The sequence below is a fragment of the Thunnus thynnus genome, chromosome 4 (genome assembly GCF_963924715.1).
Source record: "Thunnus thynnus chromosome 4, fThuThy2.1, whole genome shotgun sequence".
NCBI classification, from domain to species: Eukaryota; Metazoa; Chordata; class Actinopteri; order Scombriformes; family Scombridae; genus Thunnus; species Thunnus thynnus.
Window position 1 is genome coordinate 28875449 of NC_089520.1, and position 12967 is coordinate 28888415.

The 12967-nt window shown below is 41.8% G+C and overlaps 1 protein-coding gene across 2 annotated transcripts in view; it reads right to left on the minus strand.

Moving 5' to 3' along the window:
• cdh4 (cadherin 4, type 1, R-cadherin (retinal)) overlaps nucleotides 1-12412 on the minus strand; it is a 200349-nt gene extending 187937 nt beyond the window's left edge. The window contains exons 1-2 of one of the 2 annotated variants that reach the window (XM_067588137.1): nucleotides 12201-12412; nucleotides 10794-10905 (exon numbers count right to left, since the gene is read on the minus strand). In XM_067588137.1, coding sequence (XP_067444238.1) covers nucleotides 10794-10905; nucleotides 12201-12254 — 166 coding nt within the window. In that variant the 5' untranslated portion in view covers nucleotides 12255-12412. The remainder of the gene's footprint in view (nucleotides 1-10793; nucleotides 10906-12200) is intronic. The other variant, XM_067588138.1, reaches the window with a different exon arrangement.
• Between the last annotated feature and the right edge of the window lie 555 nt (nucleotides 12413-12967).

A 12967-nucleotide genomic window follows, 5' to 3' on the forward strand; every position in this document is an offset into this window, starting at 1 on the left:
TAGTTTTAGAGAGCTGCTCAAAGCTTTCCATCTCCTCTGGTCAGAATGCAGAGGGCTAAGTTAGAAATGACTACAGCATGTTCAGCCAGTAACCTGTGGGCTGCAAATCAAAAGGCAACAGTCTTTAGCACAGACACAAGCTATTTTGTGAAAATACCATCACAAATGTAGGCACAGCAATGCAGACAAGCACCAAACTCTATCCTTCAGCGCTAGTGTTGAACATCTTTCACTTATCTGTGTCATCACTGGGATTAGCCTTGATGTTAGATCGGTTTACATGGCTATAAATTTGATGCTGTATTTAAATAGGTGCCTGAATGTTACAGCCATCATTCACTTTGCCACAGCCCTGTGGTGGCTGTAATCATGATGACACAGTAATATGGTTGCATCCGTTTGTCTTTTACCCAGGCTAAATTGCTGTTTATGGCAATAAGAAGGCTTCTATTCCCAGAGGCCACAGTTAGTCAGACTGCCTCTTATTGTCTTACTGCTGGGTTGTGGTGCAGAGCGCAAACACTGTCACCAACACCACCACCACCACCCCCTCCTCCTCTATGCCTCTCTTCTCTGTTGGTTCTCAGAGCTATTATTTTTATCTGAAAACCTATATGGGGCTACAGAGAGAAAAGAGACAAGAGAAAGAGAACAAGAAGGGAGGAGAGGCACACAGAGAGACAGAGCGGGGCGGGAGAGGAAAACTGTGATTCTTCTGAAGCTGTGATCGATGCTACCGGTGTGTGTCTGCATTGCACGTTGCCAGCAAAAAGGAAGACTCTATTGATTTGCTCCCATATTTCAATCAAAAAAGTGGGTTCTCAACCCCAGATTTTATTCTGTATGTCTGTGCATTACCAGGCTCTCGCTAAATAAAGACTAAAATGCCAAACGCCAAGCTTAAGCATATTTGAAAAAACTCAATCTCGTTATGCAGAGACAACAAAAGACACGTTTGCATGTGTGACTGGGACATCTTTGGTATGGTAATATGATATTTTATGTGGATTTCTGACTGTTGGTGGCTGATGGCTATAATCTTCTCATGAGTATTTGCAGTGCGCCTCTATCCACGTCACACATCAATATGTCAAGAAGTGAGAAAGCAGTGCAAAAGGTGCGATCAGATTTAGAAATTAATTATTTTCTTACTGGCAGTTTTACTGTGTGCTTGTTCGCCGGCAAACATCAGGAATATGCAGGTCTGCAGGTGGATTATTATAACGTTGAAGAAACCCATCTGGAGGTCAAAGCTAATAGTGTAATGGCACATTTAACATTTGTGCAGATACCTACAGGGGCCTGTGCTACAATGAATTAACCTCTATAGTAAGTGTTAAAGTGTGTGTCAGTGTGTGCGTGTGCGTGGGATACAAGCTGTGTGTGACCCGTCTCTGTGTGAGTGCAGCTGTAAATAGAAATCAGGCAAGGCGTGTTGTGCTTTGTTTGGCATCTCAGTTTTGGAGGAAATGGGTTCATGAGGGAGTCAGTGATAGCATGATGAGCTCGCTCAGGTTGAGAGAGAGAGAGAAACAGACAGACAGACGTGAGGACAGAGAGGAAGCTGATAAAAACATAAAAAGATTCAATTCTTTACTGACATCGGAGCTGGCAATGAGAGGGAGCAGGAAACAGAATGGATTAAGCTGTATTACGATTCTACACTAGACTATCATCTGTTTATTCTGGTCAGCAAAGCATATTTGTAGATTTGTCAGGCTCCCACAGACAAATCTGCATCACAACAGGACAGAGCATGGTTCCGTATTGTGATTTCCAAATCAGCCATCTGAATCCTGGCCATAGTGCTCTCTTTCAAACAGCCTGTCAGTAGAAAGTACAACTGAGTTTTCTCTGCTGTTGCAACAATTGTGTTTTTTCAACAAAGCGAGCCAGTCATTGCTCTAGAGGTAACAGCTACCACAGATTTAGCAGAAATAAACCTAAAAAGCTTGTCTATAACGTAATAACACGATTAAATCAACGGTTTCCTCTGAATCGAAATTGGAAAGTTTCATGGGAGAAAATAACTCAAACAGGGACACCTAAATGGGTGAAGTATACTCTATGAAAAAATGCGAAAACAAACAAAAAAAAAAGGTGATGTGTTTCAAATTAAATGAGATGAGCTGCATGAGAAGTGGGCATCCACAAGTCACTGTGCATGAGCAAATAAGTCTGCACACAGCCCGCTTTTTAGATCAAAATAGACAGCAAATTGATACAATCAAATTCGAAAAGCATCACCGCCATAGGAGATGCAATTTCTCCCCTTTTTTCCATGATGGAGTCAGGATTTGTGTTTCTATTTTCTTTTATGGTGTCATCGTTTCCCGGACTGTTTCTTTTATGTGCCTCAGAGCCTGGTGAAAAATGGCAGAGACGCTGTATATCTTTCAGCACCAAGGCTAATCTGCAGCACACACACACTGTTTACATATACAGTACGTCATTGTAGTTGCACTCATTCATTCATTTAAAACTGTAAATAGCAGCGACTGTGAACCAAGCCCCACATAAATTCTGGTATCACTTGCCATATGACTTTTTACTATTAAGAGGTACAATAACAATATGAGTCCTTAAACTGGTTTGTAATGTAAGGCGTCATGCTCCATCCTAGTGCTGTTTAATATACTCAGTCTTAACAGTTGCATAGCGTGACTTGGCGTGACATCTCCTTTTCTAACAGATTGTGAGCATAAAGCTGAGTCACAATCAAGAATGCAAATAATCACATACTGAACAGAAATATCAAACCCTCATGTTGCTTTGATGCAGTATATTAAGACCAAAATGTGCAATTTAATGGAATGTCATATTTTTATATATTAAACAGTCTCGGGAAGTTGTTCATTAACACAGGAATTCAGAAAACCTTCCTTTCTGTTTGATTGACAAGTTTACACCTTTACCTCTCACTCACCCTTTCTCTCTCCCTCCCTCTCTCTCTCTCTCTCTCTCTCTCTCTCACAGTGTGTTGTATATCTCTCTCTCCCACTTCCCTCTCCTTTGCTTACTAATGAGCCGTGAGATTGACAGCTGGATTACTGGGCTGGTTTTTAATCCTTTAATTTCTCCATTTAAAATAATCACCCTCTGGATGAAGCACTGCCTACAAACACATACGCACACAAACACACACAATGCACAAAATATACTGTGTTTAAATATAAATAAATAAACCAGCGTTTTTGCATTTAACAAAAATGCACAAGAGAATATGGTGAGAGCAAGAGCACACAGGCGCCCTGATCAAATATAGATTCCAGGCTGAATTAATCCAAAGGACAAAGTAGAGCACAAACCCCTCTCTGGCGAGGGACCTTTTTGATATTAGAGTTTGTAGAACAAAGGCATCTTGACAGTACAGTCTTTTAATTAAGGCGATAGAATAGCAAAAGCCCCGTGGCTTCAGAAATGGCTGTACAGTACAATACAGCAAGGCCCTCTGGAGATACATTTAGCAGCAGCTTAGAAGGATCTATGTGTTGAGTCGAGCCAAACGTAAATCATTTTGATTGGGCCGTGTTTTTCATCTCCTCCAGTGCTGCAGACTGAGGATATGAGTGTTGGAGAACATGTGAGGTCAAGTGGCAGCACAAGGTCAAACCGCTTGGCTATAATTCATCAATAAAGTGAGAAGCTATATGTCACTTTGAGCCCCTGATTCAGGCATAAAGAGGAGGGGGAGAGCAGATGTACAGCTAGTGGAAGGGGGCTTCTAGATAGGTGGAGGTGGTACAAACACACGGCTATCCTTAAATATAAATATCTGTCTGATATGCTGGATTTACTGGAAATGGTGGGCTTCACAAGTACAGGAGAGTGATTTGGAAAGAATACCTTCTATGTGTGTTGTTCTACCTCCATCTCATCCTGTCCTCAGTCTCCAACTCCTCCTCCTCCTCCTCCTGTGTTCAGGAAGAGGTCTGAGGGGTCTGATGACTTGTGAATCCTCCCCCACTGCCTGAGCTAATAGAGATCCACTCCAGAGTAATTACAACATGTACAGAAGTGGTACATAAAACTCTAAACATTCAGGCCAGGCTTCATGGAGGCTGACTGGAAAGAAACAGTAAAGAGGTAAAAACCACATACTGTAGGTAGATGAACAACAGAAAATAATTGCAATCTATACAGTGCCTGAATTGCTGCTTTTTATTCCCGTATGTATTGGAAGAAGAAAGCATGACTCAAAGCCAATCAAAAAACGCAGCACTGAAAAGCCACAATTTCAGACTGATGATAAAATGGAAAATTAGTTCAAACTGAGCTTTTCCACATTATTTTCTGAGCGGCGAGGTCTGCACTGAGCTCTGACTCTTTTCTTTTCAGTTTATTTTGCAGGGTTACTGTAGTTAAACCTCTTTCTTTTTTCTATTAATTGTAATCTGTAATAAATCTATCCAATAATCCACCTAAATGACAAGTAAGTGAACTTTGTCGTGACAATACAAACAGGCAAGATAACATGCCAGTGAATAATTTGAGCTGAAGAAACAGCACTTTACACTGAAGGCCTGATTTGTATTCAGATGCATGTAAATCCTGGAGCCTAGAGGAGAGGGTAAAAACCTTTGTAATGAACTGATAGATTGCGGGTTATACTTACAGCTGAAAGGTGAAACAGAGGTCTCCAAGTGGGGAAAGTGTTCCTTTCTGCACTGCAACAAAAAGCCAATAGAGTCTTAATCAAGGCCACCGATCATTAAAGTGCACTGAGTTGCAAAGCGCTAATACACATCGATTGAGAGAGGGGATGGTCAATTAAAAAAAGGTTTTCGATAACAAATGCAAATAGTATTCACGGAATACAAGGTCATCAATGGTGCGCAAGGTGTTTGTTTCGTCAAAAGGCTGCTCTCTGTTACTTTCTTTGATATTGCATGTAAAGAGGGGCATCCATCAGGAAGGTTAACTGTTAACTAATTTGTTTCCAAGAAAAATAAAAGAAACTTTACTTTATACTTTATCCATGAATATTTTTTTCTAAATTTGTCCTTGTCTTAACTCCTGAAATACAATAGTAAGTCTCCAGTTCCCCGTCCAACACAGTCCTCTTTCTTATCCGTTAATCCCTTGCCAAGGACTCTCTTTTTGGCTAACACCATCAGAAGTGCCTCATTTCTTTTTTTTTCATATAATCACTTTATGATTCCACCCTGAGCCGCCAGCTCTTGCAGATGCAATCTAAAGGTCTGATAATATCGCGATTACCTCCGTTTGAAGGTCAGAATTCGGGGCACAATTAGCTCACCCCTATTTTGTAAGGAAATGTAGATCTACTGCATAATCTCACTCAGCAGAGTGCAAACAGAGACCGTGCACAGCAGCAGGAGTCTGAGGCGTTTCCTCTCTGACAGCTTCTCCACGTCTAAATGCAAGGAAGAAGTTGAGATGAATCACCGCTGTCTCTCAACAGGCTCCAGATGGGCAAGTAGTGAAACTATATGTGTCGTAATGAAATTCCACGAGAGTACAAGCCATGACCCAATGACCAACTATCAGACTAAAGCTAATACCAGTACACAGCAAGAGGAGCTCAGTGGAGATCAGTGCACTAGAACTAATAAAATTCACATGGAAGCCCTGACAAGAGGCAATAATATTTCTGCTGACAGCCGATTTCCCATCTATCAAAACCCCTTTTTTTTTTACTTACTACCTCCACAGAGGAAATGACTACAAAACAGGATGAAAAGCATTGTGCTGTGGCATGTACTATATCTTGGGTGGCTTGCTTGATGGAATTGGTTCAGCGTGTATGTCATGTTGTAGGGAGTTTGAGGGATATAGGAGCATAGCTTGGTTTGGTAAGAAGGCAGGCGAGATAAAGAGAAATGATGTGGCTCATCTTCTGTACCTGTATTCTATCAGCTCGCCACAGACTGCAGGTCCTGGCTGCAGAGATGAAAGACTCTCTGGAGGACAAGAGAGACGTTCGTGAGTCAGAAGGAAAATGGCATGCCGCTTATCAAATGCCTGGAAACGTAATCCCCCCCCCACACCCCCACCCCTTTTCAGTTCTTGGGTCTGGACGTACTTATGAAAGTCCTGTCACTTTGGATGGTAGGTTAGGAGTCAGAAGTTCTCTACAGCACAGCATATACTGAGTTGGCTGCTTCAAAGCAGATATGGCTCCTTGCCAGATTTTTCCTGCTGCAGTCTAATTGGGGTCATGTTACAAGTCATTTTGTATGTGTAACTTTTAGAGGTGGAATTAAACAATAGGAAATCCAATCCGAAAGCGTATAGCTGATGGAGGCATGATCCTCTTTAAATTAATCTTTTAGATTAAAGTACAGTGTGTATATTTTTTTTCCCTGCACAAGCTGCAGCAGTTATAAAGTAACTGCAAAAAGACCCAATTTCAAAATTAAAAGCCTTGGGATGAAGGAAGCTAGGAAAGGCACCCAGTTGTGGATTTTTTTTTCTTTCATAGAGCAAGGTCATCTCTTGTGATTCAAGGAAAAACAGAGGGACAGAAACTGAGCATATTATCTTTGAAAGGGCAGTGTGGAGTCGAGGTGACAAAGCACCAGCTTTAAAAAAAGATACTGAACACTTGGTTAAGGAATAGACACATCTCTTTTGTTGCTGTCTGCCAGAAGACATTAAGTTATCATCATTGTTTTGTTTTGTTTTTTTATTTCATTTTCCCACAGCGTAGTGGACCTTTACTGCATTTCTGAAACTCTCCACTCAAAAGCCGAAATTGATTTCTCTCCAAAGACAAGGTTTCTGCAATCCAGTAAATCCATCAGTCATTTTCTTTGTCACAAAATCTTAGCAACATAAAGCAAAGTATGCAGACAGACAGGCGTCCAAATCACACAGAGCTGTCTTTTCTCCTGTGTTAAGAACTGGCGAAGGGCAAAGGGTGAAACTCATCACTGCTGTCTTTTCAAATATGCATTGACAGTGTCTTAAAGAGACACTATCCTGACTGAAATGTATTTCAAATCTTTTCTCTTTTTTTTTTCACGCTAAGGCCACATCCCCTTGTCCGTGTTCCTAGGTGTCTGTTCCGGCTCTTGGAGCGAGGTGATGGTTTACACAGCGATGTGCAATCACTGGAATATTTCTTTTCATGGCTTATCTGCCCACAGCGGGAATCTGCACGGACCACGACTCAAGCCCGGCTGTCTGCTTGCCTGTGTGCCACTGCCTCCTCCTCCAATCCTGACCCAGCTCTCAGACAAACATGTCCATGGGAGCATGGGATGATTTATTCAGCACAACTTAGCGGCAGGGCAGAGATTTGTGAGTTAGTTAAACAAAGGTCTTTTATGGTCAACCACAAACCCATAACAGCCTTTTTAACCTATAAAGCCAGCCAAGAATGACCGAAGGGGCACTGAACGATGCATTACAATTCAAAAATGACCTTTCAAGTCTTGACCAGAGACTTTACTTTATCTACAGTGGGAACAATACAAAAAGAAAGGTTAAAGGTCCATACTAGTGTTTTAGCGTGACGTATTGACTACAAGTCATGTATCATTTAAATCACAGCTGTCCATTTTCAAAGCCATGTTGATGTGTTCATTTCCAGTTTGTCACTGTCCAGTGAAAAACATGCATCTCCACGTTTATGTTTTCAGATAGGGTAAAGCAGAGATTCCCAACGTGGAGGTCGGGACCCCCGAGAAGTCACAATATACATCTGAGGAGGGTCATGAAATTATTATCTTTTGACAGATTTTTTTCTTGTCAAGTACTGTACAGTTTCAAGACTCTAAAAACACATTATGGCATATCATGAGACAATCTGAGATAGGAACATCACATCCTGTGATGAGAGGTCGCAACTGGGCATTTTTTGGCTATGAAGAGTCAGAAATAGGTTGGGAACCAGTGGTGCAAAGGATTACATGATCCTTTATGGGTTGAGAACCCTCCCTCATCAAACAATTAAAACATTTAAAATCCTTTTGGCATTTCTGTGTAGTAATGCTGATAAAGTTGCAGGTTGATTTTAAAGTTTGAATCGTATGTCCAGGTAATGACGACATTGTAATAAACACAAAAATGACAAATTTTGAAGCCTCTAAAAGTTGTTTGTCACTCCACGTTGAAATGAATCAGTGGCTTCAAACATTTAAAACAATACTATTTGCCTTGGAAAAAGGTGAGCAGCAGTAATGGAAAGGGTCAAACATACAGTATGATCCTTTAGGCACAGACATGACTGACACATAGCGTGACAACCAGGCATAAACAACCATTGCATCAAGGGAAATATTTCCAACACATTCAATTAACGCAGATTGGTGTTAATGAATTTGTCATCAAAAATACCGTGTAGTTGTAGGGGAAATCTTATTTCTTAATCTGTTATTCTGATTTCGAAATTGTAAGAATGATGTACTCTCTGTACAGGGCAAAGTATGTTTGAATGAACTGTACAAATAAATAGCACTGAACTCAAATCACTGGTCTTAAACAAACTGATGCCCCTGCGTCTGGGACAGTAGACGGAGTTGAACTGTGTGCAGTTGTGAAATCAGGACAGATGTCAAACATGACTATCTACATGGATCTGTCTACATAGTACATAGTACACAGGACAGTCATTTCAGTTGACCTGTGTTCAGTCTCTTGATGCCACCTTGGTTGAGAGAGGCTGCACCCTATTCGGCCAAATAGCGAGACTCTGTCTCTGTTTGCTGATTGCTGTTGGTTGTTCATATTAATTTGACTTGATACTCTGTAATAAATTCCTTAAATCTGAGATCAAGCTCAGTGTTATTAATGAGTCTGTAATGTCTTGTTCCTCACCACAGAGCAAAGCATTTTTGCCTCTACATAGTCACTTCTAAACTATCCGCACACCAATGCAAAACAATAAAATTTGAGTGAAAACGACTTCCCCTTCCACCTCAGCATAAAAAGAGCTGCAGTCCACACATTGTTCAGCAACTGGAAACAGAAGCCGGGTTCACACTGCACCTGCTGGGCCACAGCTCTCTGGTCCATCCCCCATCGCTCACTATCCATCTCTCCAGAGAGACAACAGCCACGGCCCACAGCGGTCCAGTAACCCCCTAGCCAGCATCCCAGACCCTCCCACATCTCATCCCTGGCCCATTCATTTTCTTGGAAAGTGACAGTTTCAGGTTATACATATTGTGGCGTTAGGATTAAAGGCATCCTCCTGTTTCGTGTCCCACTGTATAGAAAACAGAGCTTCAGTAAGGCTAGCCCCTGCACATTAATCATTGCATGAGGACTTAAGCTGCTGCAGCACATATCCCTTTGAGTGGCCAGTTGGGAGGACAGCATGGCTTTCAGATTGATTTTCACAAAGAACAAACACAGAGATGGAGAAAATGAAAGAGAGGGACAGAGACTGGAAGTAGAGGTAGTATGAGATCAAAGCTGAGCTGATGCACCACATAATCAAAATCAAATTGTTACAGTTGAGCTTCGCCGTAACCTTTTTGGAACTGAAGTGTTGGCAACTGATATGTACACCAGGACATGTGTGTGCACCAACATCCCCCCCGAGACTCACACACATATAAGCTGCTAACACACACAAACACTGAGTGGGAGAAACCAACATACGTCATCTGTCTAGTAGACACATCATACTGTGTTAATGTTGTTTGGGTCAGTAACGATGCCTCAGCCCATTTCCAAACAGGCAGAAACCTTGAGCCCAGAGCCCCTTCAGGCAAACACGCTCCCCACTGACTGGCTGCACTGTCCTTGTCAGCCTCCTAAATAACAAAATAACCTCCAGAATAATTCAATTGTTTTGCTCTGAGCCGGAAAATGCTCAAACAGCTGTTACAATGAGAATGCCATTTCCTCCTGGCAAATAGCATTTCACGTAACAATAGACAAATATTTGGCTATAAAAGCAAAGTGTCAGGGGAGAGCTAAGCTTATTGTACACTGTTGCTGAGCTGTTACCCAGAGTGTGAGTAACAGCCTAGAGTAGGTTACAGGGAAGAAATAGGAGGAAATGTACCAACCAAAATGTTTACCACATTACCAAAACCAAGTCCCTGGACACTTACAGCCCAAATCTACTGCATAGATCTTCACTTCACCATCTTGCAGTTCTAGGAGTTTAAAGCTTTAGATATAACATGGTCTATGTTATAGAAATCCATTCTGTGCGTATCAAAGGTTTTGTTTATCTGTCAATTATGCAAATTGGGACTCTAGGATGAGGCTGAGAGGCATTTTTCCATTATGGCAAAGATTCACCAGCAAATAGAAGGGACACACTGAAGAAACCACAGCATAATTTCACGTGGCAGGAGATGAACCTCACAGTAGATGCAGTACAATGCCTGCGCTGAAAAGAAATGGAGCGAATGAAAACAGAATTGAATTCCTCTGAAAAGCAGAAAGAATAAAAGGGATGGAAAATATATAACAATGAACACTGGTAATAAAATAAAAGTTTTGGGCTTCCAGCTGCAAATGTGCAGAATAGGAAACAAGCCATTTAAATGAGTCTGCTCTGCAAGCCTGCTGCTTAGTCAATCAAAGAAGAAGAAATGTATTGTAGCTTTTGTACTGCAATCACTGACATTTAGGTGTTCATCCATCAATGAAGCTCCATATCAAATGACAACCCTTGAACAGAGTGCATTACACATGCTGCTGTCACATCATGTTTAATCACTTCGCAAGATTTATTCAACCCAAGTTACATCCCACATAGACACACACTTACTCACTCAATCACACTATGAGGTTGGGGACACATCTGGGCAGAGAAAAGAAAATATCATCAGTCAGTAAATGAGATCCAGCAGCGGCAGACTTACCTTTGAGAATGCTCTGGCCGTGCAGTACGTCTCTCGAGACAATCACTGTGTAGAAGTTCTGGGAGAAGCCTGGTCTGCATGGAGGTTTAAGGGGCTGACCTGCCTTACTCCCCTGAGGAATAAAACAAGACGGCCTGTTAAGCATTGGCAAATTGACTTGCGGCCACGGGGTCACAGGCTGATCTCGCAGCCTTTTCAGACTGATATTGAACCTCGTAGTCTCTCTGGCTACAGTGAGTGATTTGCTTCAGACTACAGTATGGCACACTTGGACCATCACAGTGGGGAAATCCACATCTGGAGCTAAAGACACCTACTCCTATCACTATCAAATATCACAGAGTCACTGAAGAAAAACTGAACAAAGAGTGAATAAATGGCCTTGATGATGGTGATCATTATCATCATTATGACTGACACTGTAATTGTGATCATCATGAAAATTCTGACACGTCATGATAATGGCAATAATGATAATAATCATTACACCAGCAATGACTATTGCAAGGAAGAGATGTTTAACTCAAACATTCAGTAAATGCTGCATGCTGATGGGATCGTTAGAGCGAGAGAGACTCAGAGAAAGTGTGTGTGTATGTGAGAGAGAGAGACACCAAAGAAACAAGCCAAATGTTTGTGTTAAATTACACACATTTGATGTGTAAGCATAGTTGCAGGCACACAGTACTTTATGTCCAGCATTTAATTCCCCATAGAATGCACATGCAGCAATCCACCTAATACATCATATCAATTTATGGCTTTTATAAAGAAAATATATTGCACTTTTTTTGCATAATATAGGCAACTCAGTATTTCCCTGATTGCAGATCAACAAAGCCCAACAAACTACAACTGCATATATTTGGAGAAATAGGGCTGATTGCCTAAGTTTGAAAAATAAAGTAAGGTAAGCTATTCATGATTGATGATTTGCTCCTTAAATCTTCCCCTTTGAACAGACACCAAACCTAATAACCAAGTCGCCAAGTTAGACATTAATCCCATAAATTTAGAAAAGGAGAAATGACAGTGCGTAAACGTGCGTAAACGAAGTTGATCGCAGCCAACAGAACGAGAAGCCCCTCTAAAAACCACTGTCCTCTGCAACAAGGCACTGCAGTTTATTTAGGAGAGAGGATGGAGATGCTAACGAACATAGTTGCCAGTTACTTTTTTTCACCACAGTTAGGCAAACATATTTTTGACCTTAAACGCAGCCGTAATAAGCTCGATTACACGCATCGTGTTGCCTTTAGCGCAACACTGCGGGGGAAAGTGAACCTTTCACAGCCACTCTCGAGGTCTCATGCAGCGCGCTGCAAAGCCCGAGTAAGCACTACAGCAGTGCAGCACTTCCACATTACTGTTAGTCGAAAAAGACATAAAGAAATTAACTCATCTTACCGAGGATGCGCCCACAAGTAAGGTGCACGCCAGAATGACGCAGCCAACGCTCATCTTTGCAAAATCGCGTGTTAGGAAAAAGGGGGGAAGAGATGAGTCTTTTTCGCCAAATTCCCCTCAGTAATTCCCGAAGCCCTGTTTCTTCTTCTCGGGTGCTGAGTGAGAGACCGTCCCTACTTGTCTGGCGCAAAAGTGCCGCTGAGACAGAGATGCTGCGCTCCGTCCAGAGGAAGCCGGTGCCCATTGGATAACAGCGTCACTACAACCCCTCCTACCGCACGGCGGAGCAGGCATGGCAGTGTGCTCCGTCTGCTCTCCAGTTCACTTCATGTGATGCCCCGTACATATCTGGGATATATTGGTAGAAAAATGCATTTTCCGGGCTATTTAGATTCATATTTTGACTTCAGATGGAGCAAAGGCGGGTCTGGTGGTGTGAGTGACAAGCAACCATCCGAGTCCTTTCATGTGTCCATCAGCTAACTGGAGTCTATTTCACACCCCAGTTACCCCCTCTGCCCCTGATCCACGGTATAAGTACGGCAAGAGCTGCCCAGTTATTAGCTTTTTATTAAAGCTGCTGTGATAGACCACTGCGGGATAAGACATTGATTGTCAATATAAGGTTCAAATGAAATAAAGTCAAATCAATCAGAGCCCTGAGTGATGATCTAAAGGACATATGTGTGCATTTTTCAAATCATATTCAGTCAGTTCATATCTCATTTGAACAAAAAAGATGACGAGTCTTGCACTGATGTGAGATT